Source organism: Lissotriton vulgaris, chromosome 1_2 (genome assembly GCF_964263255.1).
Source record: "Lissotriton vulgaris chromosome 1_2, aLisVul1.2, whole genome shotgun sequence".
NCBI classification, from domain to species: Eukaryota; Metazoa; Chordata; class Amphibia; order Caudata; family Salamandridae; genus Lissotriton; species Lissotriton vulgaris.
Window position 1 is genome coordinate 317,247,759 of NC_141686.1, and position 26,580 is coordinate 317,274,338.

General features: G+C 48.1%; 1 protein-coding gene across 1 annotated transcript in view; it reads left to right on the forward strand.

Annotated features, from left to right (window-relative positions):
- Positions 1 to 26,580, forward strand: part of LOC147736607 (equilibrative nucleobase transporter 1-like) — a 569,280-nt gene that overhangs the window by 432,820 nt on the left and 109,880 nt on the right. Inside the window, exon 10 of the mRNA XM_086953785.1 lies at positions 10,356 to 10,539. Within this exon, the coding sequence (XP_086809911.1) occupies positions 10,356 to 10,539 (184 nt within the window). The remainder of the gene's footprint in view (positions 1 to 10,355; positions 10,540 to 26,580) is intronic.

Genomic DNA, 26,580 nt, shown 5'->3' on the forward strand with positions numbered 1-26,580 from the left:
TAGAATTCTTCCCAGATGTGAGACTGGACCCGGAAAACATTCTTGCCCAGCATCTCTGCGTGCCGGGGAAGGGGCGGCACCAGGCGACTTAGCCCGACATCCTCCGTGGGTGTGACGTCAGCGAGGTTACAAAAGCCCCACCCCAGTGCGTGACATCAGTTTTATTCTTTTCCGCGTGCAACGGGGACCCGGATAGTGTTCCTGGCCTGTTTCAGGTCCCCCTTTTTCTCTCTTGAGCGTTTTTCTGGGAATAGTGTTCGGGTTTTAAAGCGTGCTCGTCTTGCGCACCCCTGGTGTCGGCGACGGATCCTCATTCCATCTGCATGTGGTGTTTGGGGGAGCACCACGACTCCACGGACTGTGAGGCGTGTCAGCAAATGAAGCCGAAGTCCCAGCGGGAGCACCGGATGAAACTCCTTTCGGCTCCCATGTCCAGGTCGACTTCGTCGCCATGTCCGTACCCTGCGGACGGCTTCAAGAACCACTGCTTCCGCCTCCGACATCGTACCTCTCCCAAGCGGCAAGAGCGTCGCTCACCTGTTGGTAAGTGTCGCAGTTTGTCCCTGCGGACCGGTCCCCGGCCTGTTGATGGGGTGGGCTCTCCGTGGGTGGTGCGGCCCAGCGCGTCGTCACCTTATCCGCCGTTCCCCGGTGTGGGGGCGACTGGAGCTCAGATGGAAGCCTATGCCGCGGCCTTGCAGGCCTCGTTGGCTCCTCCTGGGACGTCTGTGGATCCCTTCCCGCTTACGGGGCCCTCCGCAGCGTCGCCGGCGGCTCCGGCCCCGGCCCCGGTGCCGACTAGTTCCCTCCTTTGGACCACGGAGCATCTGCTTCGCCCCAAACCCCGCGGGGGTCCCTACGGTGTCGCAGGAAGTTGCCGGGGCTCGGGCGTATCCCTGAGTCCCCCTCGGTCTTCTGGACAGGCGGCAGCCTTGTCCGAGGCCCAGGCGACTCTGCTCAGGCGCGGGCGGCTGCTGGCCCGGGCGGTGCTGCAGGGGCTAGCTACGGGTCTGGGCGTCTCCCCGAGCCCCCCTCGTCCCTCTATGCAGGCGCCTGCCTCCTCGGAGGTAGGGTTGATGCCTTTTCGGCACCATTCCTTGGCCGCCCCAGTTCCGGCCCGCCTTTGGTCTTCTGCGCCAAGCGGTGTGGCGGAGGTCGTTCCGGCGACTCCTTCGGCACCGGTCGACGTTGACGTGACTCCGGTTGTGAACTCTACAGCGCCGGGTCGTTGATTAGTCTTCGGACGCCTCCTACTCTTCTCCAGAGGTTTAGTGGGTGATGCTGTCATCCTCTCCGGAGACGGGTCGCCGAGTTGTGGCTTTTTCCCCGGCGTCATCGAAGGACAGATTTTTGCCGTCGCCACGGCCAGTCTTCACCGGAGGTGCCTCAGGTTCCTCATTCCTCGGTCCCCCTTCCCCATTTCCGGACTTGGCCTTTCCTTCCTCCAGTTGTCCTGGGGTACGGCCGCCTTAGTTTGCAGCCGTCGCCCTCAGAGGAGCTGCCTTCCCCACCCCGGGGCCCTACGGAGGCAGGTGCTGCCTTCACTCGAGCTGTCTCCACGGCTGCGGAGATCTTGCACATGGAAGATCCAGCGGCCCATTTCCCCACAAAACCACAAACTGTCGAACCGACCAAACCGCTTGGTCCGAAAAAGGTGGTGAAGCCAGCCAAAGACATCCAGCCGACAAAAAGTGTCGACAAACATCAAAAAGCTAGCCCTACAGACCCAAAATCTGGACAACCAAAGCCTACGGCACCAAGGGCTAAAACTGTGGAGGAAGAGCTTATTCACCCAGACCCCTCCACAGAGGACCAGTCAAAGCTGTATATTGACCCAGCAACCGGGAAAGTGACTGTCTACACAAAAAAGAATAGGCCTCTGCCAATAGCAGAATTTCCTAGAATACCACTCAAAAAGAAACGAGACTGCTACCTCTCCTATCCTTTTTGAACCTATCAGTCCAGCCATGCCTGCAACCCCATATGCCCCTACATCACCTGACTACAACCCAGATGAAGATCAGGATGCAGATGTGGGGTTTGGTTATCCACAAACCCAACTGGAGACCCCAACGTACAGCCATGGGGTGCAGGAGAAGAACCAGGTAATGAAGGGACTCTGCCCATCATAGAACCAGCAGTTTACCCAACTAAGCCATCACCCACTGAAGGTACAGTGGCCTTTAACTCTTTACTTGATAGAGCAGCTACCTACCATAACGTAGATATGCACTCTGATGATATTGAAGAAGACTTTCTCTTTGATACACTCACAACATCTGAGAGACATGTAAAAACACTCCCCATGTCAAGTCAAGTCAAGTCAGAGAATTTATATAGCGCACTACATACCCAGAGGGTCCCAAGGCGCTTAGAGAGGGGAGGAAGATTACTTGTCAAATATCCACGTTTTAAGCTGCTTTCTGAATGCTAGGTGGTTCTGGGTAAGGCGAAGGTAAGCGGGGAGTGTTCCATGTTTTAGCAGCCAGGTATGAGAAGGATCTGCCGCCCATGGTGGTCTTGTTGATGCGAGGTACAGTGGCGAGGGCTTGGCTGGAAGAACGTAGTTGGCGGGAGGGGGTGTAGAAGGACAGTCGTGAGTTGAGGCATTCTGGTCCGATGTCGTAGAGTGATTTGTGTGCGTGGGTTAGCAGTCGGAAAGTGATCCTCTTATTGACGGGTAGCCAGTGGAGGTCTTTAAGGTGACCGGAGATGTGTTCGTTGCGTGGGATGTCTAATATGATCCTGGCTGAGGCGTTTTGGATTCGTTGGAGTTTCTTCTGGAGTTTGGCGGTAATGCCTGCGTAGAGGGTGTTTCCGTAGTCTAGTCTGCTCGTGACCAGAGCATGGGTGACTGTTTTCCTTGTTTCGGTGGGGATCCAGCGAAATGTTTTTCTCAGCATGCGAAGAATGTTGAAGCAGGAAGAGGATACGGCGCTGACTTGTCTATTCATTGAGAGTGAAGAGTCCAGTATGATGCCTAAGTTCCGTGCGTGGTCTGTCGGGATGGGTGCCTTTCCGAGGGCTTCCGGCCACCAGGAGTCGTCCCATGCAGAGGGGGATGTACCTAAGATGAGGACTTCTGTTTTGTCTGAGTTCAGTTTCAGACGGCTTTGTTTCATCCATTCGGCAACTTCTTTCATTCCTTCGTGTAGGTTAGTTTTGGCGGTGCTGGGGTCATTGGTGAGAGAAAGGATTAGTTGAGTGTCATCCGCGTAGGAGATGATGTTGAGGTTGTGTTGGCGGGCGATGGTCGCGAGGGGGCTCATGTATACGTTGAAGAGGGTGGGGCTGAGTGAGGATCCTTGTGGTACGCCACAGATGACTTCAGTGGCCTCGGACTTGAATGGTGGGAGGCGGACTTTCTGAGTTCTTCCGGTGAGGAACGAGGTGATCCATTCAAGTGCTTTTCCTTGGATTCCGATGTTATTGAGGCGTTGTAAAAGGGTGCTGTGGCAGACTGTGTCAAATGCTGCAGAGAGGTCGAGGAGGATGAGGGCGACTGTGTCTCCATTGTCCAGTAGAGTTCGAATGTCGTCTGTTGCTGCGATGAGGGCGGTCTCAGTGCTGTGTTTTGCTCGGAAGCCAGATTGTGAGGAGTCGAGGGATTTGTTGGCTTCGAGGAAGGCGGCGAGTTGGTTGTTGACAGCTTTCTCGATGACTTTGGCCGGGAATGGAAGGAGCGAGATGGGGCGGTAATTTTTGAGTTCGGTGGGGTCCGCTGTGGGTTTCTTCAGAAGGGCGGTGAGTTCAGCGTGTTTCCAGTCTTCCGGGAAGGTGGCGGAGTTGAGGGAGCTGTTGATGACGTCTCGGAGGTGTGGTGCTATGACGGAGTCTGCTTTGTTGAAGATGTGGTGAGGACATGGGTCTGTGGGGGATCCTGAGTGGATGGAATTCATCAGGCGGATTGTGTCCTCAGTGGAGATTGGGTTCCAGTCGTTAAGGGTGTTCACGGGGGGAGAATGTTCAGCACAAGGTAGGGTGGGTTGGTTTCCGGGTTGGTTGTCGAAGCTGTTGTGGATGTCTGCAATCTTGTTGTGGAAGAATGAGGCTAGGGAGTCGCAGAGGGCTTGAGAGGGGGTGATGTCGTTGGAGTTGGCCGAGGGATTGGAAAATTCCTTGACGATGTTGAAAAGTTCCTTGCTGTTGTGGGCGTTGTTGTCTAGTCGATCCTTGAATGCTGTTTTCTTGGCCTTTCGGATTAGTTGGTGGTGAGTGCGGGTGGCGTTTTTGAAGGCGTCCTTGGTGCTAGTAGTTGGGTCTTTTTTCCAGGCCTTTTCGAGGGAGCGGCAGAGTTTCTTGGACTTCTTAAGATCATCGTTAAACCATGAGGCCTTTTTGCTGGCAGGTTTGTTTTGACGTTTCTTCAGTGGTGCTAAGGTGTCGGCGGTGTTGGATAACCATAGGGTGAGGTTGGCGGCGGCTTCGTTTGCGTTAGAAGAGTGGGCTGGGGTGTTTAGAAGGAGCGATGCGGAGATCTGGTCTGTGGTGATTTTGTTCCAGTTTCTTTGCAGAGTTGGTTGGAGGTGGTTGGTGGGTTTTGGTTTGTTGTAGGTGAAGTGAACGCAGCTGTGGTCAGTCCAGAGGAGCTCCGTAGTGTGGCTGAAGGAGACATGATTGCTGGAGGTGAAGATGGGGTCGAGTGTGTGACCTGCGATGTGGGTGGGCGATGTTACCAGTTGTTTAAGTCCGAGGTTGGCGAGATTGTCCAAGAGGGTGGTGGTGTTGCGGTCGTTGATCTTTTCAAGGTGAAAATTGAGGTCTCCCAGAAGGATGTAGTCTTTGGAGGGGAGCGCGTGAGGAGTGATGAAGTCCGTGATGTCTTCACTGAATTTTGCGCGGGGTCCTGGTGGTCTGTAGAGGAGGGTGCCTCTGAGTGTGGTCTTGGGGTCGATGAGGATCTGGAAGTGAAGGTGTTAAAGGGCGTCTTAAAACATGCACATGACATTTTTAAGGACACTGCTAGGGCACGGGTCATTAACCCTAGGATTGAAAAGAAATATATGGCTGCACCTATAGATCCTACATACATAAAAGGGCAGCTACCCCTAGACTCCCTAGTGGTGTCCAACGCACGTAAGAGGGCTAACTCCCAAACTACCGGAGAGGCTGCTCCTCCGGACAAAGAGTCAAAAATCTTTGAGGCATCAGGCAAGAGAGTAGCTGCTCAAGCAGCAAACTCATGGAGAATTGCCAATACACAGGCCTTGTTGGCCAGATATGATAGGGCGCACTATGACAGCTTAGAGGAAATTCTCCAACACTTACCTGACCCTTACAAACAGCAGGCAGATCAACTGATACAAGAAGGGAAGCTCATCACCAATGCCTCAATTAAATGTGCCCTAGACGCGGCTGATACAGCTGCTAGATCCATCAATACAAGCGTGCTGCTAAGACGCCACGCATGGCTTCGCATATCAGGTTTTAAGAATGAAGTCCAATCCACTATTCTTAATCAGCCCATCAACCCAGACTTTTTATTTGGTCCAGCAGTTGATTCAATTCTGGACAAAATGAAAAAGGATGCAGAAACAGCGAAGTCCATGGGAGCTCTCCAGTCCTAACAACTCCTTTCGTCGCTGCAATTATAGAGGAGGAGCGCGAAGTAATACATCACAGCAATCCTCCAGCTACGAAAGTAACACGCAATCCACATACAGCAAAAACACTAATAGGGGTGGATACAGAGGCAATAACACCAAAGGAAGGGGTCGCAGAGGAAACACAAATAGATCCTCCACTAACACCAAACAGTGACCTCTTGGCACTACCCCAAGACCATATAACACCGGTCGGGGGAAGAATGCAACAATTTCTGCCACTCTGGTTAAATATCACAACAGACAAGTGGGTCAGGCAGATTATCCAACATGGCTATTGCCTAGAACTCACCTCAACCCCACCCACTATACCACCCGTGCACCGTCCAATGTCACAGGAACATGTAACACTACTGCAGCAAGAGGTCATCAGTATGCTGCAAAAGGGGGCCATAGAACCAGTCCCACTACAACATCAGGGAACAGGTGTATACTCCCTATACTTCCTAATTCCAAAGAAGGACGGGTCTCTCAGACCAATATTGGACCTCAGGCCCCTCAACCTGTACATTTTGTCGGAGCATTTTCATATGCTCACTCTCCAGCAAGTCTTACCATTGCTCCGCAAGGGAGACTTCCTAGCAACTCTGGACCTCAAAGACGCATACTTTCATATACCAATACACCCTGCTCACAGAAAATATCTCAGCTTCACCATACAAGGACAGCACTACCTGTTCAAAGTACTACCATTTGGGGTCACAACAGCTCCACGCGTCTTTACCAAATGTCTAGCTACAGTGGCGGCACATCTCAGAAGGCAACACATCCATGTGTACCCATATTTGGACGATTGGCTAATACACGCGCCATCGGCCCAGCAGTGTGCCAACCACATGTCCAAAACAATCCATCTCCTGCACAGTTTAGGCTTCTCGCTAAACTAACCAAAGTCACATCTACAACCCTCCCATGTACAACAATACCTGGGAGCAACTATAGATACACTGGCAGCAAAAGCATACCCCAATGCAGCACGAATCAACAGCATGCAAGCATTGATCCAAAAGTTCAGGCCCCAACACTTAGTACCAGCTCGAGTGTTTATGCAACTAATAGGCATGATGGCCTTGTGCATATTCATAGTCCCTCATGCCAGACTACACATGCGTCCTCTCCAAGAGTGCCTAGCAAGGCAGTGGAACCAGGCTCAAGGGCGATTACAGGACCTAGTGTTGGTGACCAGTCGGGCATAGAATTCTCTGCATTGGTGGAATCCACAAAACCTTTGCAAAGGACGATTGTTCCAAGAGCCTGTCCCACAAATAGTACTAACCGCGGACGCATCACTTCTAGGATGGGGAGCCCATGTCCTACACTACACAGTACAGGGACTATGGACTGCACAACAAAATAAGATGCACATCAGCCTTCTAGAGCTGATGGCTATCTTTCTAGCTCTAAAAGCATTCAAGACACACTTATGCAACAGAACCGTGTTGATCCGGACGGACAACATGACCGCTATGTATTACATTCAAAAACAGGGAGGAACACACTATCGCACCTGGCTCAAGCAATGTGGAAGTGGGCCATTCAAAAGAACATGTTCCTTATGGCAGAGCACCTCCCAGGCAAGGACAATCAAGTAGCCGACCTGCTCAGCAGGCACAGTCAACAAATGCACGAATGGGAGATTCACCCCAAAGTGCTCCAACCATTCTTCCGGAAGTGGGGACATCCGGAGATAGACCTGTTTGCCACAAGCGAAAACGCAAAATGCCAGTACTTTGCCGCCAGGTTCCCACATCCACAGTCGCAAGGCAATGCGATATGGATGAACTGGTCAGGCAAATTTGCGTACGCTTTTCCCCCAGCTCCATTAATACAGCTAGTGGCACGCAAACTACGACAACATTCACTGACGCTAATCCTAGTTGCTCCCACATGGGCGAGGCAACCATGGTACACAATGTTCCTAGAACTGTCAGTGGTGCCTCATCAAAGACTGAGACTCACACCCAATCGTCTAACTCAGAGCCATGGAGAAATCCAACATCCAGATCCGCAACAGCTGAACCTGGCGATCTGGCTCCTGAAATCCTAGAGTTTGGATACCTAAACCTGCCTCCAAACTGTATGAACATTATCAAGGAGGCAAGAAAACCCACTACCAGGGCATGTTATGCAGCCAAGTGGAAACGTTTCGTCATTTACTGCAGAAACTATGATATAAACCCACTTGATGCTTCTACTCAAAACATCATTTGCTATCTCTTGCACCTACAGCGCTGCAATTTAGCCTATTCATCCAGGATACTTTTAGCTGCCGTGGCAGCATATCTTCAAAACAGGCAACACCTTTCACTGTTTAGGGTGCAAGCAATTAAAGCATTTATGGAAGGACTCAAACGCGTAATTCCTCCAAGACACCCACCTTCACCAGTCTGGAATCTAAACCTTGTTTTAACCAGACTTATGGGACCACCTTTTGAACTACTACACTCATGCGAAATACAATTTCTTACTTGGAAGGTGGCTTTCCTTATTGCCATTACTTCGCTTAGAAGAGTTAGCGAGCTTCAAGCCCTAACTATTCAAGAGCCATTCATCCAAATACATGCAAATAGAGTAGTTCTCAGAACAAACCCTAAATTCATGCCAAAGGTGGTATCCCATTTCTACATAAATCAAACCATTGAGCTGCCAGTGTTCTTTCAAAATCCACAAACAGTAGCTGAAAGGGCCTTGCATACTCTTGATGTCAAAAGAGCTCTGCTATACTATATAGACAGAACTAAGGCATTTCGAATAACAAAACAGTTGTTTGTTGCTATCGCACCGCAACACAAAGGCAATCCAATTTCAAAATCAGGTATAGCCAGATGGATCGTTAAGTGCATCCAGATATGTTACTTAAAAGCAAAACGCACCTTAACTGTTCCCCCTAGGGCGCATTCCACATGCAAGCTAGGGGCATCCATGGCTTTCCTAGGTAATTTTACTTTACACAAAATTTGTAGAGCAGCCACATGGAAAACCACACATACATTTACAAAATACTATTGTGTAGATGTACATTCAAAACAGCAAGCTGCTGTAGGACAGGCTGTTCTCAAAACTCTCTTTCAGACGGCGATGGTGAAGACCAGGCATCCCATCGCGGTGGGGCAGTAGTGGAGATTAAGCAAGCTATTGCCCAGAGTTGCAGAGTGTGAACCCATGATTCGAGTAGGTACCGAGGCGAGAATTATCGAGTCCGTGGACATTTTTGAGCTCAAGACCCTGCCACGTCGGGAATTGAACCCTGGTCCCGGGTCTGACCTCTGCATCAGGGTCTGCCTCCTCTAACCAGTGAGCCACACTTCTCCACATGTAGGGCTGCTGACATTCATATCGCCCACCCACCTCCCCGGTGCCGGTCGCAGCTGTAGCATTCACTCCTTGCATGGCCATCTCTTACTGTACTATACTCCATCTCTGCCACAATGGCGAAAAACAATCTGAGGATGGAGAGGATGCCCATGCGCACTGTAGTCCGAAGGAGGAGCCACCTATCTCGTGATACTTCGAAGACTCTTCCAGGACAACAATGTGCAATCATCCGGACCCAACACTAGGCGGCGATCTATGCACAGATATGAATGTCAGCAGCCCTACATGCCAAGAACAGATGCATACTGGTAAGTAGCATATTCCATCTGGTAGAGACGATTCTAGCCACAGATGCCTTCACGACTCACCCTTCCTCCCTGTTCTGCGAGGACCCTCTGCTGGGTTTTCTGCAGTTGCCTCCCTTGGGTCGCCTTGTTGTCTGTAGGTGTCCTCTTCATTTTTCTCCTTGTCTTCTTCATTTGGGGGTTCTTTCTCTGTCCTTGGCCTCCTTTTCGTTTCTGATAACGCTGTAGGCTGTTAATGGCTGTGGATGGCTTGCCTACCATTGGCCTCTCCCCCTTTCAGGGGGTATGGTCCTTCTTGGCAGTCTGGTCTGGGGGTGGATTGCTGCGGCTCCTCTGTTCCGGGCTTGTGGCCCTTCCTCTTGTGGTCGTAGTGATAGAATTCCCTTTTTTCTCTCGTCTGTCACAAAGTTTTTACATGCTTGAGCCTCCAGGTTGGCTCTCGACTTGGCTTGCAAGGTGGTTCCACTGGGTGGTGCTTGCGCTTTCCTGCTATGGCTTCGCTGCTCTGGCCTTCTGGTGCTTTACTGCCACCTGGTGTTTGCCCCTTGGATTGCACAAAGTGTTCCTCAGGGTGGTGTTCTGCTCCATTTCTGCTCTGGCCTGCTCTTGTCACCTTCTGGTGCCTTGGTGCCACCTGGTTGTGTTTATTCACCTATTGTTTTTTTTCTACTTTCTTACTATGTTTTTTCGCACACTGTTCCCATGCTCTCATCAGTTTTGTTGTGATGGCTCCGCATTGTGGCGCGGAAAAGTTCTCCGAAGCAAACTGATGTCAGCGCACTGGGGTGGGGCTTTTGTCACCTCGCTAATGTCACGCCAGCGGAGGACTGCCCAATGCGCAGAGATGCTGGGCAAGAAAGTTTTCCGGGTCCAGTCTCACGCCTGGGGATAATTATATGTTAAGGAATCTCTCTAACAGATACATCGTTACCGAAGGTAAGTAACTTGTACATCTTCACCACCAGGCATACTCACAATTTTCGTATTCCCCTGTTTCTCAGAAATGCTGTACTACTGACAGTTCTCTCTTCTCAGTATTAGGCATTCTGCTATGTTGATAGTAAAATGGTCGCTAGAAGTAGTTGCATGCTGAGAATGGCCCTCTATTGACAGAATTATTTTCTCTCCCCAGCTTCGAACACCCTAGCGGACCTCCGCTCTGCTGTCGTGTCTTTGGCCCTCACTGCCGGGCAGTGTGTCCTCTTCTCCATATGTGCTTCCGTCCCCGTCCTGCAGGTCCAGTATGCAACCTTCATCATAGAAGTGGTGAACCGCTCCTTCTTGTATGGTGGCAACGCAGCCTTCATCGCCATAGCGTGAGTAATGACACCCGACAAGTGGTACTGGGTGCTGGATTGGCTGGCTACTGACGTCACCGCAGCTGCTGGCCAGTAGGGTCATGGATTATCAGGAAGAATATGGAGAACTGAAGAGAGAGAGGTGATAAGAGAATGAGACTTTTTGTAAGGCTGTGAGATTAGCGGTTACCTCCAAACAGTCCTGAAATCAAAATATTTTTCATATTGATCATATAACATGAGCACAACAGGGAAATCTTACATTTTAAGATGTTGTGTAGTTTGTAACAAAAAGGGAAGTTAGGAGTCTTTCTTGAAAGTGAGGTAGTGATCAGAAGACACACAACAATCAATACACTTATGAAATTGACCTGATAAAATATGTGTACAATTAAAATTGAAGAAATATACTGCAGGTTCCAGATACAAGTTCAGCCTAGTTATTGATTAAATGTAAGGTAGCAATAAAATACATTTAAATGCATCCGAACCTGAGGGCATCATTTATAGGTAGAGACTATCTAAAGTGTAAAAATGGGGCATTTTTGTAGATTCTCCTAGTCCGATGTGAAGAAGAGTCCTGATTTTATTAAAGGCAGTGGAAGCGAATATTATACATTCTCTACTCACAATAGAAAAACAAAAACTCCAGTAATCGTGTAGTCCCCACGAGGTGGAGAGGTGTGGTCAGCGGCCAGGGATCACGGTTCGATATCAGCTCAGCACCATGTGACTCTGGGCAATAGCTCACTTAAATTCCACGACTGCCCCCAGCGGCTTGAGACCCGTAAGGGTGAGTAGTTCGCGCTTTACAAATATGGATTTACATTTTTATTTACAAGAAATGACATGACACAAACAGCCAGTATAATAATTATAAGTGATTTGTAAAGCGCTTGGTTACACCGGTACGGCGTTTCCCTCCCCGCGCTGAGACCAGGACCTGCTTAGGCTATTAGAGATATAGATATGACAATAAAATTGGGGCGCTCACTATAAGAGAGATAGGAAGAACTAAGGTTTTAAGTTCGTTCCTGAATATTTTCTCAGAGGGTTCTGCTCTCAGGTGTGACAGCAAGGAATTCTAGGCTTTGGAGGCCAGAAAGGAAAAAGATTGTGTCCCTTTTCTGGCCCTACAGACCTGGGCGCCCATTAACTTGACTTTAGAAGACCTTTGGTCACGATATGGAGAATATGGTTGAATCAAAGAGAAAAAGATATTTGGCACCTTTCTGGGTGAGAATTCAATGACAAAAGCACATGGCTTTAAAATGGATTATTTTTTCCAAAGAAAGCCAGTGAAGATAGACGAGGGGCCCTGATGCCGATGATCTTCTGGGGAGTTTGGGTACAAGGCGCGTTGCTGCATTTTGGACTCTTTGAACTTTTTCAGATTACCCTTGATGGCTCCCAAGTACAGGAGATTACAGTAGTCTAGCTATAGTGGCACTAGAGTATAAACAATGTTTTTATATGATACCAAAGGGAGTAAGAGTAGGGTTTTTTCTTAGGGTCTTGAGAGTACCAAAGCACTTCCCCGCTACAATGTCGATCTGATTTTCAAAGGTAAGTTTGTAATCAAACCATACCCCCAGATTCTTAACTTAGGGTTTGGGTTCAGGGATCTGGCCAAGGGTATCCGGCCACTAGGCTAATGTCCAGATGGATAGGGCCTTGCCCACAATCAAGATTTCTGTTGTGTTGGCATTTAACTTCATTCCTCTGTTAGCCAACAATGTGACTACCTCTGTCAGGCAGGAATTTAAAGGGTTGAGTTACTTTTTTTGATGGCTGCCATTTCCCTGTTTTCTTCTGACTCTTTCCCAACTGCTTTGTGCTCCGTATTCTGTAGCCTTTTTCCCTTTTTACTAACTGCTGGTCCTTTATCTATCGCTTTTATCTCCTTCACTGATTGTTCTCGCCTCACTTTTCCCACCCATTTTTTAGCTGCCTCTCTGTAGTTCCCACTTCCAACTTCCTGCAAGCCCCGACCTCCACCATCCAGCGTCCCTTCCTCCTCCCAGGATCTACTTAATGGAGGCCGAAGCTCAGCTGCGCCAAAGGAGAGCCAATGGCAAGCCCGTCTGCACCCGACCGCGCCCACAGCCAGGAACCCTGGCTCTCCTGCTCATAAACCGCCACTGAGCTCCGGAGCCTTGACACCAGGCTCTGCAGAAACAACTACTGCTGCAGGTCTCCTCAATCAGTAGTTGGACCTTTCTGCTGCGGCACTGCTTATTCTACTGCAACACCAAAGGACATTTGCGTACATCAACCACCACCACTCCAACTCTACTGCCTTCTACTCAAAGTTCACTCTCAAAGCATACCACCGAGATCTGGGACACCATCACCTCCCTCACCCCGAGGTCATCTTCCTCACTGAGACCTGGCTCAACCCCGCTCCCGCATCCGATATCGCTTCAGCAACCCCCAATGGATACAAGATAACACACCAGAACCACATCAACAGAGACAGTGGGGAAATTGCCATCATCCACTAAGAAACCATCTGCTTCACCTCCTCCATAGAAGACCCCACCCTGATCAGGAAACACCTCAACTTTCAGCTCCTAACAAACAGCAAACCACTGTAAGAGGCAACTCGCCTACAGACCTCCCTGATCATGCCCTAGTTTCTTTGAAGCTATCCCTGAATTCACCATTGACTCCAAACACTACGTCTTCCGCAGAGACCTCGACTTTCACCTTGAAGACCACAACAGTGCCAACACCACCAACCTCCATGAACAACATCGGGCTAACCCAACTAGTCACCAACCCCACACGCTACGCAGGTAACATGCTCAACCCCATCTTCGCGGCCAGCTGCAGAGTCAGCTACAGCCATGTTACCGAGCTCACCTGGACAGACCACACCATGGTCTACTTCGCCATCACAGGATCCCTAGGCACCACCACCAAGCTCCACAACACGTCGCACCACTGCTGGAACAAAGTATCAGAGAGCAAGTGGATCGACTCCCTCAACAAATTCCATTCCCACACCTTGACCTACCTTGGACAGCCTGTCAAAAACTTCTCCGCCTGGATCACCGATTTCTCAGACATAGTCTCCTGTGCCAAATCCAACCGAACCACCAAGCAGATCAGCTGGTACTCTACAAAACTGAGGGCCGTGAAATGCAACCGCAAGCGACTAGAAAGGAAATGGCACTATCGCAAAAATCCTGCAAACTGAACCGTCCCTCCACTGATACCTCCTGCTCTTGAAGGATTGCCTTCACTGACCGCATTGAAGCCAGTGCTAGCAACAGCAAAGAACTCTTCAACATTGTCAGACAGTTCTCCTACCCACAGTCCCTGACAACATCATCACTCCTCTTTCTCAAGAACTCTGTGATACCTTTATGGACTTCCTCCAAGACAAGATCTCCTCCATCTACAAAAACTTCAAACGCCAAACCATTGCCACTGACACACTTAGCTATCTCCCATCAGCTGAAGCAAACACCAACTACATGCTCACCACCTGGTACCAGCTCACCACACAAAACACCACTGCCGTCATGAAATCATTCACTCCAGAACCTCCTCAGACTCCTATCCCCACCACATATTCAATCTCAGGAGCAAGAAAATCATTCTCATTTTATTCAGCTCAGATGTGTAGAGCGCAGCTAATCATCCGTGAGGGTATCCAGGCGCTCGGTTCTTGCTGGGATCATTTGAAGAGCCATGTATTGACTCATTTTCTGAATTCATAGAGAGAGGATGAAGTTCGGAGTTTCTGGGGAGGTAGGTCCAGGACTTGACAGTGAAGTAGGAGAAGGAGCATCCTGCACTGTTGCTGTGACGGAGGTAGGGCGTGTGAGTGAGGGAGGTGGAGTACAGGTATCTGGAGGGTTGGTGGAAGTTCAGGCGGTGGTAGATGTATGCTGGTCCTTGGTCATAGAGGGCCTTATAGGAATTTGTCAACATCTTGAATTGCCATCTTTTCTGGCTGGGGAGGCAGTGGATGTTCCTTAGGTGGGGGGTGATGTTGGTCCATTGTGGGAGGTCGAGGATATGCCAGCTGCGGTATGTATCTTCTGTAGTCTCATCAGGAGGTTGGTGTGGAGTCCTGCGTGTTGTGTGTTGCCATAGGCCAACCGGCTGTTGACAAGGCTTGAGTGGCAGCTATCCTGGTGTTGACGGGAAGCCATCTGAAGGTCTTTTCAAGTATGCAGAGGTTGTGGAAACAGGCAGAGGAGACTGCGTGATCTGGCAATTCATTGTGAGGTTGCTGTCCAGGATGATGCCAAGGTTGCTGGTGTGGTCTGTTGGTGCTAATGTCATGAAAAAGGCCATGAAACATCAATTCACTGAACACCTGGAGAACAACAATCTACTGGACCCCTCAGCATCCAGATTCCACTGAAGCCACGGCACCGAAACTGCCCTACTCACTGCCACCGACAACATCAGAACCCTCCTGGGCTGGGGAGAAACAGCGGCCCTGATCCTCTTGGGCCTCTCAGCAGCGTCAGCACTGTATCCCACCACACCCTCATCAAGAGGGTTCATCACATTGCAATCTAAGGACACTCCGCATAGAGAATTTGCCTGACACTATTAACTTTGTAACCTAAGAACATCAACTGTTGCCCTCCCCAAGGCTCGTTCCTCAACCTCATACTGTTCAACACCTACATGACCCCCCCTGGCCAACATTGTCAGAATCCATGGACTGAACATCATGTTTGAGGCATATGAGCTGCAGATACTACACTTTGCAGATACTACACTTTGCATTAGATCGCAACCTTGTGTTGGGCTCGGATGATTGCATGTTGTTGTCGTCTTGGAAGAAGTCTTTTGTAGTCACGAGATAGGTGACTCCTCCCTTGGACGATAGTGCGCATGGGCATCAGCTCCATCCTTAGATTGTTTTTTTCCTCCTCTGGGTTCGGATGAAATTTTTCCGCTCCAGCTCGAGATCTACTTTTCAAGTACTTCAAAGCGCAAAAACTTATCAAAACTTCACCTAACTACCTTCAATATTGACTAACATCGTTTCGACTCCATCAACTCGATTCCGGTCGTCGACGCGGGCCGTTGGGCCTATCCACGCCGTGAGGCCTACACCTCATGGATAGGACGCCATTCAAAAAATTCCCCATGTGTGGAGCAAAGTTTCCACGCAGTGACCACCACGAGGTCTGTAACCTGTGCTTATCGCCAGAACATGACGAATCCAGCTGCACAGCCTGCGTCCTTTCGATCCAAGAAAACCATCCGAGATCAGAGGGCCCGTCGACAAGACATGCAGTGTTCCGCTCTGGAACCGGTGGATATCTTCGACGAGGAGGTTCTGAACGTTCCCGAAGAAGATTCCGATGATCTTGAAATCGTCGTATCAGAGGCAGACGACTCCGATGACTCCATACCATCGGGTCAGTGCGTGAGTACTACTGCCCCTGCACCACACACAGCACCCAAAATGGGGGCCCAGTCGTGACCGAAAAACCACTTCAAAAGCCCCGCCATCGAGCCCGGCTCCGAAGAAAATAAGTAAGCCTTCCGGCAGCTCCTTAACGAGCAAGCTGCACGTGCCGATCCCACCAGCTCCGACACCAAAAACAACACCTTTGGTGCCGAAAACTACGCCAAAGGACACTGTAACACCTCCTAAGGCTAAAGACGAGCAGCGGATCCCAAAAAATCGGTGCCGACAAAGGTCCCACAAGGAGAAGAACTTTTCCAACCTGATCCTCTGCAAAAGATCTACATTGACCCAAAAACAGGTGCTGAATCCACTACTTAATTTCATAAACAGAAGGAATTCACACCTGGGTGTTTCTAAAGTAGGCCCCACAGTGGTGGAGAGCACTCAGTGTTCTTTTGATACCCCTCACACACCAAAAGGACCCTTGGTGTCATGCTTCATCATCGGGGTCTTCGCACCCCTCTACGGGGTGCGGCATGCTACTAACCGACGAACTACGTGGGAGCACTTAATAAGATGACTATGCCTGGTGTGCGAAGGGGTTATGTTATTCAGTGAGTGGTGGGTTTAGGCTGAAAATAGTGAAAAAAAATCAAAAGAGCCTGGCGCGTGAAGTCTAATACATTTTAATATGCTTCCATGCTGGCACTGTTAAAAGGTTTGTGTCGAGGTGTATGTGTATAATAAAGTACAACACCTCATTGGTGTGTCAACATGTTTCGATGCAAAGCATCTTCTTCAGGACGGGGGTGCACAATCACCACCTTACTCACAACTTGATGTCGGAAGACATCATTCATTCATATTTGAACATAATCGGTTTAATTCGGCTTTCCGAGGCTATTGTATGCCTACTTATTAAATTTTGTAGATATCATCAATGTATACCTGTAGATAAAGAGGAAAAAAGAACACGCAAACAAATGGTATTCTAGTAGTTCGAGGCATGTGGGCTGCTGAATTCATATCTGTGCATAGATGGCCGCCTAGTGTTGGGTCCGTATGATTGCACATTGTTGTCCTGGAAGAGTCTTCGAAGTATCACGAGATAGGTGGCTCCTCCTCTGGACTACAGTGCGCATGGGCATCGACTCCATCCTCAGATTGTTTTTTTCCGCCATTGGGTTCGGATGCATATTTGTTAACTCAAGTTCGGAATCGATAAAAATCTTTCTTTTTGGCCAAAAGGCCTTTAGTATATCGTCGGTATTGTCTTGCGGTCGGTGCCCAGTTCTGTTCCAGCTCAGTTCCCGAGCCGGACATCCAGAGGAGCCGCGTGGCTTTTCGGCACTGAAGGCCCGGTCGACGCCAAAGGCCTTATCGACGAACCATCATGGAACGGAGCCCGTTCAAGAGATGTCCCGTGTGCAACTCAAAATATCCTCACATCGACGTCCACCCGGTGTGCAACAAGTGCCTGTCGCCGGATCGCGATGAAGCCAGCTGTATGGCTTGTTCTCGTTTCCGCTCCAAGAAGACGATTCAACTTCGTCGCGCAGCGCGCAAGGAGGGCCAGCAGACGGCACCTGACCCGGTGAACATTTTCGATACCGAGGAGGATGAGGGAGTCGAGCAGGAAGTTCGAGAGAACCTGTCGGATCCTGCAACGGAGATCGACTCCAGCTACGACGCTGATATTGAAATGGTCAATAATGAAGACCTCGTCGACGAGGTAGGAGACGGCGATGGGGCCTTTGGGGCCATGGAAGATAGTTTGAGCGAGGAGCTAGGCCCAACCGTTGGTACGGGGGCCGAGACCGACACACTTAATAAGGCTCAGGTCGAGGTGTGGTAAATAAAATTACCGAACTATTTTTCCATACATTAAATATCAATAAGGATAGCTCAATCAAATGAGAGGCAGAGTCCGTGGTATCTGAGTCATACGGGCTTTAATTATGATCCTCGAGGAACAGGACATCATGTTCCATCACCACTAAGGTTCAGGAAGGGATATTCAACATTTTATTAGCATCACACATTATATATAGTAAAAAAGTATAATTGAAATGAATACAGTAGGCGTAACAGGTGAAAAGAGAGAGATAAGAACGCATGTGCGTAACAGGAGGCGTGTAAAAAGGCGTACACTTGGGCGTGCACTTGACATGTCAGAGAAACGTCACAAATGGGTGGATGCATAGAGAAAAGTTTGCAGAGTCAGCAGAAACTTTTGGCCTAGATGCGGGCGCAACTGAGCATGACGTGTAACTGAGGAGAACTGGGGGCTTTGACTTTAGCACTAGTAGAGGAGACTGGTGTCTGGGATGTCAGAACGACCTGTACCTATAGCATATCTGGTATCTCATGTTTGGAGGATGTGTCGTCTGAAGTAAAAGGTCTCTCGGACAGAGGCCGTTCAATACTGAATGCTAGTGCGTGCATACGTGTCTTGGTGCAATGCGCGGGGCCATGGGCCTACCATGGTAACGGGTTCTGTAAATCACTTGCAAGGAGGACAGGAAGGCCGGGCCCTTTGCTCTGCAGCCGGGAATATGTTTACCTATTTCACTAGACTGGAATGTGTTTTCGAGGAGGCTGAGCTGATAACTGTAGGCAAAATACGATCTTGGCAGGCAGGCCAGGTTGAGCCGGGCACCGCTTCGCTGAGCAGGAAGTAATGCAGAGGTCAGGGATGCATACCTAAACTGTAGCTTTCAGAGACAGAAGAGACTCGGAGCCTCAATTAAGGGCCTAGCTCGACTGAGCCAGGAAACATGGAGAAAACGTGTGCGAGATTTAAATGTGCACTATGTAAAGACGTTGGCACCATAGGCCTAGAAGCCTAATTAACGTGGTTTTCTTGGAGAACTGAATAGCGGACATGTTAACGTTGGACGCAAATGCATATGCGTCTTTCTAGCATGTACAGGAAGGAAGTTACTCGACATACAAGGAACATGGGTGCACGGATAGGGTGCGAGTGGGGGACACGTTGGCTACCTAAAAATTTCTATTTCCTCATTCCCTCCTTGGCCCCTACTACACCCTTTAGGATATATCTATGTTCATGAGACCATCTATCTGTTCGTATAGCATCATTTGTTCATCTTTCTTTATTCGGGAGCGGGAACGTGAACTTGTATGGGGAATACAAGCTGTGGCGCACAAGCCGCAAATCGCTGGCCCACATTGCAGACAGAGACAACAACTGAATACTATGAGCAGTATTATTCCTAGGAATGATAACAATTTCCATCCCCAGGCGGATATTACACTCCAAAGCCAACCGGACCAAGTCCAGGTGTCTGGATTCTGGTGCATCTGGTGAGCTATGTTATGGAGCCTGGCTATTGCCTTATACACGGACGGCGCGTTATTAGGAATAAACACGCAACAACTGGATCCGATGACTCTACAAGCCCCGCCCCTATCGGCCAGGATGACGTCAAGGACAATGCGATTTTGAAGAACAACAAGTCTCATAGCAGACTGCTCCTCGGTCAGGTTACCTAAAGCAAAAGTAGTTTTGTTCACTACTGCTTCCAAAGTGGTGGTCAATCTTCGTATTATCTTACTATTTTGGACGGGACCTATGAACCAGAAGTATCCTTTGATATAATCCTTATACTGATCCCATGCTGACTCAGAATAATCGATAACGGGAGGAAGGTCTCTCTTATGTCTCACATGTACAAGATGCGAATTTCGATGATAATCAGGTGGGGCTAGGAAAACAGGTGGTAATAGGAACGCAATATAACACGTCCCATCCCAATCTAATGGCAGACGTACATAGGCTGTCTGACCACATATAAAATAAGAATGACGGGAGGCTTTGAAAGTAGACTTTCCTTTATCACTGAATTCGACCACAGTATTACAATCACTGTGTCCTAGATGTACTGAACCATTCTTTCTGACGCATAATTCGCCTTTCACTGGCAAAACTGTAATAAACGGCAAGTCCGAATTAGTCTCAGACTGCACATTCAGAATCATGAGGTTAAGTGTAAAATTACCTAATCCATACACTTCATTTTCTAGATCGGTCCCTGTCCTTTGGGGAAGACCTTCCTTGTCTGGGAAACATATTTTATTCATAACTGTATTCAGGTTCCCCCATATCCAATCTCCTTGGGAAACTGTGGACTTACTATCTAGGGAGGACATTAAAGTAAACCATGCACCACACGAACCATTATGTGTAAACGGATAAGGAAAGAGGGGCAGAGCTCCCTTGTATTTCTGATAGGGAGGGAGTCGGCCACATACCCAACAATTGGTGGCATTGCTGGTCTGGTGAGAATGGTGTAACATACGGATGAAAGTATTGTTGCGCATTGCTAATCGATAGGACAGTTCGTGGAGGGGCAGGTCGCTGAAAGTGTGCTCTACAGTGTCATTAAAGGAAGTATGTACATGAGAATCAAGAGGAAAGAAAACATGTAGCATTAAACTTATGCATATGATCGTAAGACTCAGAAGAAACATGAAAATTAATGCGATAACGCATCGACTGTGCAGATTTTTGCAATATTTTTCTCTCTTTTCGATTCGCCTATCTCTCTGACTACTTGGGTCTATCTTATACATGTCAGAAACCTGTCTAACCGCTTCACCCGAGGGGGACTTAAACAATTAAACGCTGCCTGACTTACTAGACCTCAACTTGGCTCGGTACTCCTGCTGCGGAGTTGTCTCTAACAGGGGGAGTTTAGAGTCAGTGTCCGAAAGGGGGCAGTCCTTGATTATAGTCTCTGGACACAATCCATGAAAACGCTTGATATGACTGGAGTGCAACCACCCCTTCCGGCCTTCTATCTTCACTGCGGTCCTCGTCGTCAACAACACCAATTTGGGCTCCTTCCACCTCGGTTCCAGAGGGCTCGATCGGTCGAAATTTCGGACCAAAACCAGATCTCCTGGAACGATTTCATGCGGTTTCACCTGGGTATTGTCCGGGAAGGCAGCCGCGACCTGTGAACGACAAGATAGTAGTGCAGACATCAAGGAAGCTAGGTAATCTGTCAGCATAGTACTGTCAACATCTGTAATTTTTCGGGGCATAGGCGTACCCCACATATTTGGGGGACGTCCAAAAACTATCTCATACGGGGACAATCCAGTTCTAGAATGGGCTACCATTCGCATGTAAAAGAGGGCAACTGGCAAGGCTACTATCCAATCTACACCTTTTTCTGCACAGACCTTCGCTAACCGTGTTTTCAGGGTTTGATTATGTCTCTCAACGAGACCAGCGGCTTCAGGGTGTCGTACACAGTGGAATTTCCACTGGTAACCTAACAGGAGTGATACCTGTTTCATGAGCTCGGACGAGAATGGCTGACCATTATCAGAGTACACGACACGGGGCAAGCCGTATCGCGGGAAAAATTCACGGACCAGTTGTTTGGCAGTGGTTACAGCAGTGTAATCTGGGACTGGATATGCTTCCGTCCATCTGGAAAGGGCACATACTACTACGAGGACATACTTAAATCCTCGGCATCTGTCCATCTGGATATAATCCATCTGGAGGACTTCAAAAGGATGGTCAGGAGGATGAAATCCACCTTGTTCCACGGGGATACCTTTGCCTGGATTGAACTGACAACAGATCATGCAAGTACGCACTTTCTGTTTCGCTGCTGCACGTAAATGTTTGTTGAACCAGATGTTCTGAATGCTGTCTAACATGGCTTTCTCTCCTAAGTGTGCTGGACTATGTGCTGTGTTAATGATAACTTGAACCATAGAGTCGGGGAGGAACCATGTGGCTCTTCCCTTCGTCATCCATCCCTGTTCTGTCTGGATCCCTCCTTGTTCAGTCCATTTCCTGATTTCATCTGGGGTCGCATGTGTCTGTATATCGAGTACATGTAGTGTGGGATCCTTAACTGTCATGCAATGTGTCAGTGAAGTAACTTCAGTCTTTGTCGGATCAGTCGGTATATCTGTTTGAGTCTGAGCTGTGAGTTTGGCTGTTCGATCTGCCAGGTCGTTACCCTGGGAAATAGTGTCGGTGACTTTAGTATGTGCTTTGCACTTCATGATGGCTATGGCTGTAGGCAAATGTATTGCTTCTAACAGGGCTTGAATGAGGGGACCGTGTTGTATCTTGGCACCGTGAGAAGTTAAAAAAAAACTCTTTCTTTCCAAAGAACACCGAAGTCGTGAACGACTCTGAATGCATACTGTGAATCTGTGTATATGTTTACTTTCTTGTTCTTGGCTAGTATACAGGCTTGGGTCAGAGCAATGAGCTCTGCTGCTTGAGCAGATAATGTGTCAATACAATGTGTTTCTTTGACTTCAGTTTCAGTGGTCACTGCATATGCGGCTACTAACTCTCCTGTGCTTGTTCTCATACATGAACCATCCACGTAAAGTGTCAGGTCTGGATCGGGCAATGCAATGTCTGTCAAGTCTTGTCTGGGCTTTGTCACGGTATTAATGACTTCCACGCAGTCATGTGGTGCTGGATCAGTTGTACTTGAGGGTAACAATGTGGCAGGGTTAAGTATGTTGCAACGTCTGATTTCTATGTGTGGCTGGAACAGTGTCAGTTCATATCCTGTCAGTCGTGCTATGGTCAAGTGTTGAGTCTGAGTTCGGTTTAGGAGAATTTCCACGGAGTGTGGAACCTGTACTGTCAGGGGATGTCCTAATACTATTGAGTCGCTTTGTCTGATAGCTAGAGCTGTTGCTGCAACTGATTTCAGGCACACAGGCAGAGCCTGGGCTACTGGATCCAATGTACTAGAAAAATAAGCACAAGGCTTATGGTGTCCTGCTTGATCTTGTGTGAGAACAGATAATGCTGTGCCATTGCGTTCTGTGACAAAAAGTGTAAAAGGTTTGCTGTAACATGGTGTCGCTAAAACTGGTGCTTGACATAAAGCTTTCTTCAGTTCGTCAAAAGCTTGTGTATGTTCCTGAGTCCAAGGGAGGACAGTCGAAGTCGCTGCCTCCTGTGTTGTCAACTGTATGAGTGGTTTGGCTAGATATGCATATTGAGGGATCCATTGTCTGCAGTAAGAAGTGAGGCCAATGAAGGCCTGTACTTCCTTTTGTGTCTTGGGTTGTGGCAGATGTGCAATTAACTGGATACGATCTGGTGTCAACTGTCTACCCCTCTTGGACAGCAAGTGTCCAAGGTATACCACTTGCTGGGCACAGAATTGTAACTTCGAAGGGGACACTTTATGCCCCTTTTCGGCCAGAAAGTACAAGACTGTCAGTGATGCGCGTTCGCAGTCACGTTCGGTCCGTGCTGTAATTAACAAGTCATCAACGTATTGCAGCAGTGCAGTGTCAGTAGGCATGTGAATACTGTCTAGTTGTCGTTTCAGTGCTTGACTGTAAATACTAGGACTTTCCGTGAACCCTTGAGGTGCACGTGCAAATTTGAAGCTTCGGCCATTTAGACAGAATCCGAAAAGGTACTGGCTTTCGGGATGAATGGGGACACTAAAGAAGGCGTTTTTGAGATCTATTACGGTAAACGCTGCTTCGGAATCAATGGCAGTCAATAGTGAAGAAATATCTGGGACTACTGGGTACTGTGGTATTATGCATTTATTCAGTTCTCGAAGGTCGATCACCAGTCTGTAGACTGGAGGTGCATTTGGGTCAGTTCGTTTAAGAATCGGAATGATTGGAGAATTACAAACATTGGAGTCAGTTTCTACAACTACTCCTTGTGCAATGAGCTCGTCAATAATTTTCAGTAAGGCTGTTACAGCCTCGGGTGGCAATTTGTATTGTCGGATTCGGGGCAGTACAACACCTTTGCTTGAGAGTGACACGATAGGGTGTAATGTGCATACAACCTACATCAGTTGGACCTTGCGCCCATAAATGCGGTGGTACATTTTGCAATCTTGGATCAAAATCTCTCAACACATAATGACCTTTAAAGTCACGTAAAAACAATCTCACTCCTTCCGGAGAACAACATATCACTGCTCCTAGTGCTTTCAACGTTTTAATACCAAGCAAGTTTTCAGGACATGATTTCGTAAGTAACAAATCTGTAGTACGGGACAATGGACCAACTGCAAGGGGAACTGGCTTTGACACTTCGTTAACAATAGGCTTTCCTGAAAATCCAAGGGAAACATTCTGTGAGCCTGAGAGGGGTGCCCCTGGAACCTCGTCGTGACTGATGGTAGGTCTGCTCGCCCCTGTGTCAATCAAAAATTTTCTGTCTTTCCCTAATACCTGACTATGTACATAGGGACCATCTTGATCTACAGGAACCTCGATAAGGGGCAAGCCAACCTCCCTCTCTAGGCTGTTTCATGTATACTGCTGATAATCGGGGTAATCTGACTGTGCATACTGGTACATTTGCTGTGTGACATGTTGCGTGGCAGCAATGGGTTGGGGCTGGAGTACAGCTACTATCTGTTGTTGTGCATTCTGGGGAGATTGCGTGTTCTGTGGAATATTCTGCGGAACGTGTTCTGGTCTAGGTGGACGCTGTCTTTCTTTCGTTTTGCCTGTGGCTAGGTTGTGTCTTAGAACGGCACATTCGTTTATGTAGTGACCTGGCTGTTTACAGTAGTTGCAATTCCCTTTAACAGGAGCTGCAGGATGACTAGTCTGTGTCGTACCCCTCTTCTGACCATCTGCTGGGACGGACTGGGCAACTAGTACTTTCATTTTAGTGTCTTTCATACGTCTCTGTTCATGTTCGTGTTCCTCTCTAATTCGGTTCTGGTGGTACTGTAACATTTGTAACATTTGGGAAGGGGTATTTGCTTGCCAGGTGCTCTCGACTTTCAGTACTCTGTTTTTAACCTGTGGTATGGAATTCTCGACTAATTTAGTCACAAAAAGATGTGGATATGATTCACTACTTGTTTTCAGGCCGCTATTAATAATAAAACATTTCTCGAATCTGGAATAAAAATCACTAGTGTCTTCGTCTTGTTTCTGTTTGCAGGCTGAGATTGCATCCCAGTCTTCGTTTTTAACTGTCAATAACCTAGGCAAGACTTGTACTAATAATCCTGGTAATGCTTTGGCTTTTTTCAAGACCTATACCTGGGACTCGCCCATTTTCTTCGTCTTCTAATTCAGTCCAAATAATCTTTTTATCTCCCACCTCCCATTCTTTTTCTTTCAGTTTTTCATAAATGCCGGCCGGCAACAATACCTTTAACATTTTAAGAATGTCGGGATACGTATAATCCCCCATGAGTAACATGTCTTTTAATTCACGGTGGAATCCTGCCGGATCTTTATCATGACAGGGCACTAATTTCTTCATTTCCAATAATTCCATTTTGGTCAGGGGAGTGTATACGAATACTCGCTGGAGCGCACCCCCTGTGGTCTGGACGGGATGAACTTCTCGTAAGGGATTCTGTCTGTCTATGTAAAATGGTTGTCTTACTGGGGGTGGAACAGGAACGAAATGTGGAGTCAGGAAAGTTCTGTATTTGTGGCGTTGTTCTAGAATGATAATAATTAAATCGGTACCTAGGCCTCTCCATCTTTTTAGAAGTAATTCTTCCAGTAAATTATATAGGGGACCTGGATCAGAATGCTGACTTTCATATAGTGTAATGAGATGTTGGATCATGTACATACCAACTAATCGCTGTTCGTCTGGGGTAAGACTCAAAAATGTTTGCGCTACTGAATCGTCTTTATATATACTAGTATTTCCAGCCCATTGTACTGCTGACCGTGCTAATTCCTGATCACGCATTGTACTAAGTTCACTGTAACCTATTCTTTCTTTCAGTATTTTATCAGTGGCTTGGAATAAATGTTCAAGAGAACATTGTTCTGGTATGGGAGAAAGAAAACGTTGCTTGTTTTCTAGGCGTATGGGTCTGTCAAAAGGATTCTGTTTAGGAAGTCTCGCTCTTCCTACGTACGCTATTCTGCCTCGGGTTCCGTCTTGTGCTCCTGTGTCTATATCTTCGTTCTCTGAGACGTCACTATCTGCTTTCTCATCTTCTCTCGCTGCTTCGTCCCTTTCGTGTATGTCTAGAATTTCTTTACAAATCTTTCTGTACATGGCTTCTATACTACTTTGTTTATCATGTTTACCATCAGCTATATTGTTACTCCAATTTATCAGGGCGTTCATCTCTTCTTTGCTTGTACTTGGCCGATCTCGTTCCCTTATCAAACAATTTATCAAAAACTGTAAGATCATTTTTTGTGTCTCAACCTTGTGATGTGCCATGGCCTCGTGAATACTTTCTGGTTTTTCCCCTGTTCTAATAAAATGATATATGTTGTCTAAATGGTCAATCATTTCTGGTAAAAGAACCAAATAGTTTGTAACACGTCGTAACCGTAATGAATATAACATCATCTCGTCTTCGCCTGGTACTGGATCATATCTACAATCTGTAATGTACTGTCTAAGGGATGCGAATGTCGCAGCTCTGGGTGTACGTTGTAATGCTGCTTCTCTAAGCGTCATTCGTTTTACTTGAGGCGGGGTGACAGGGCGACCTCCTACGGCGCCTCCTGAAGCGGAAGCGTAACCATCAACTAGCTGTGTTGTTGCTACTGGTGTCATAATTTGAAAAGCAGGTGCAGGTAATGTAGGCAGACTCTGAGTTGTCGGTGTAGCGAAAGGATTGTAAGGACCGACAGCAGGAGGGACAGTAGCAGTAGTAGAGACAGTAGTTGTGACA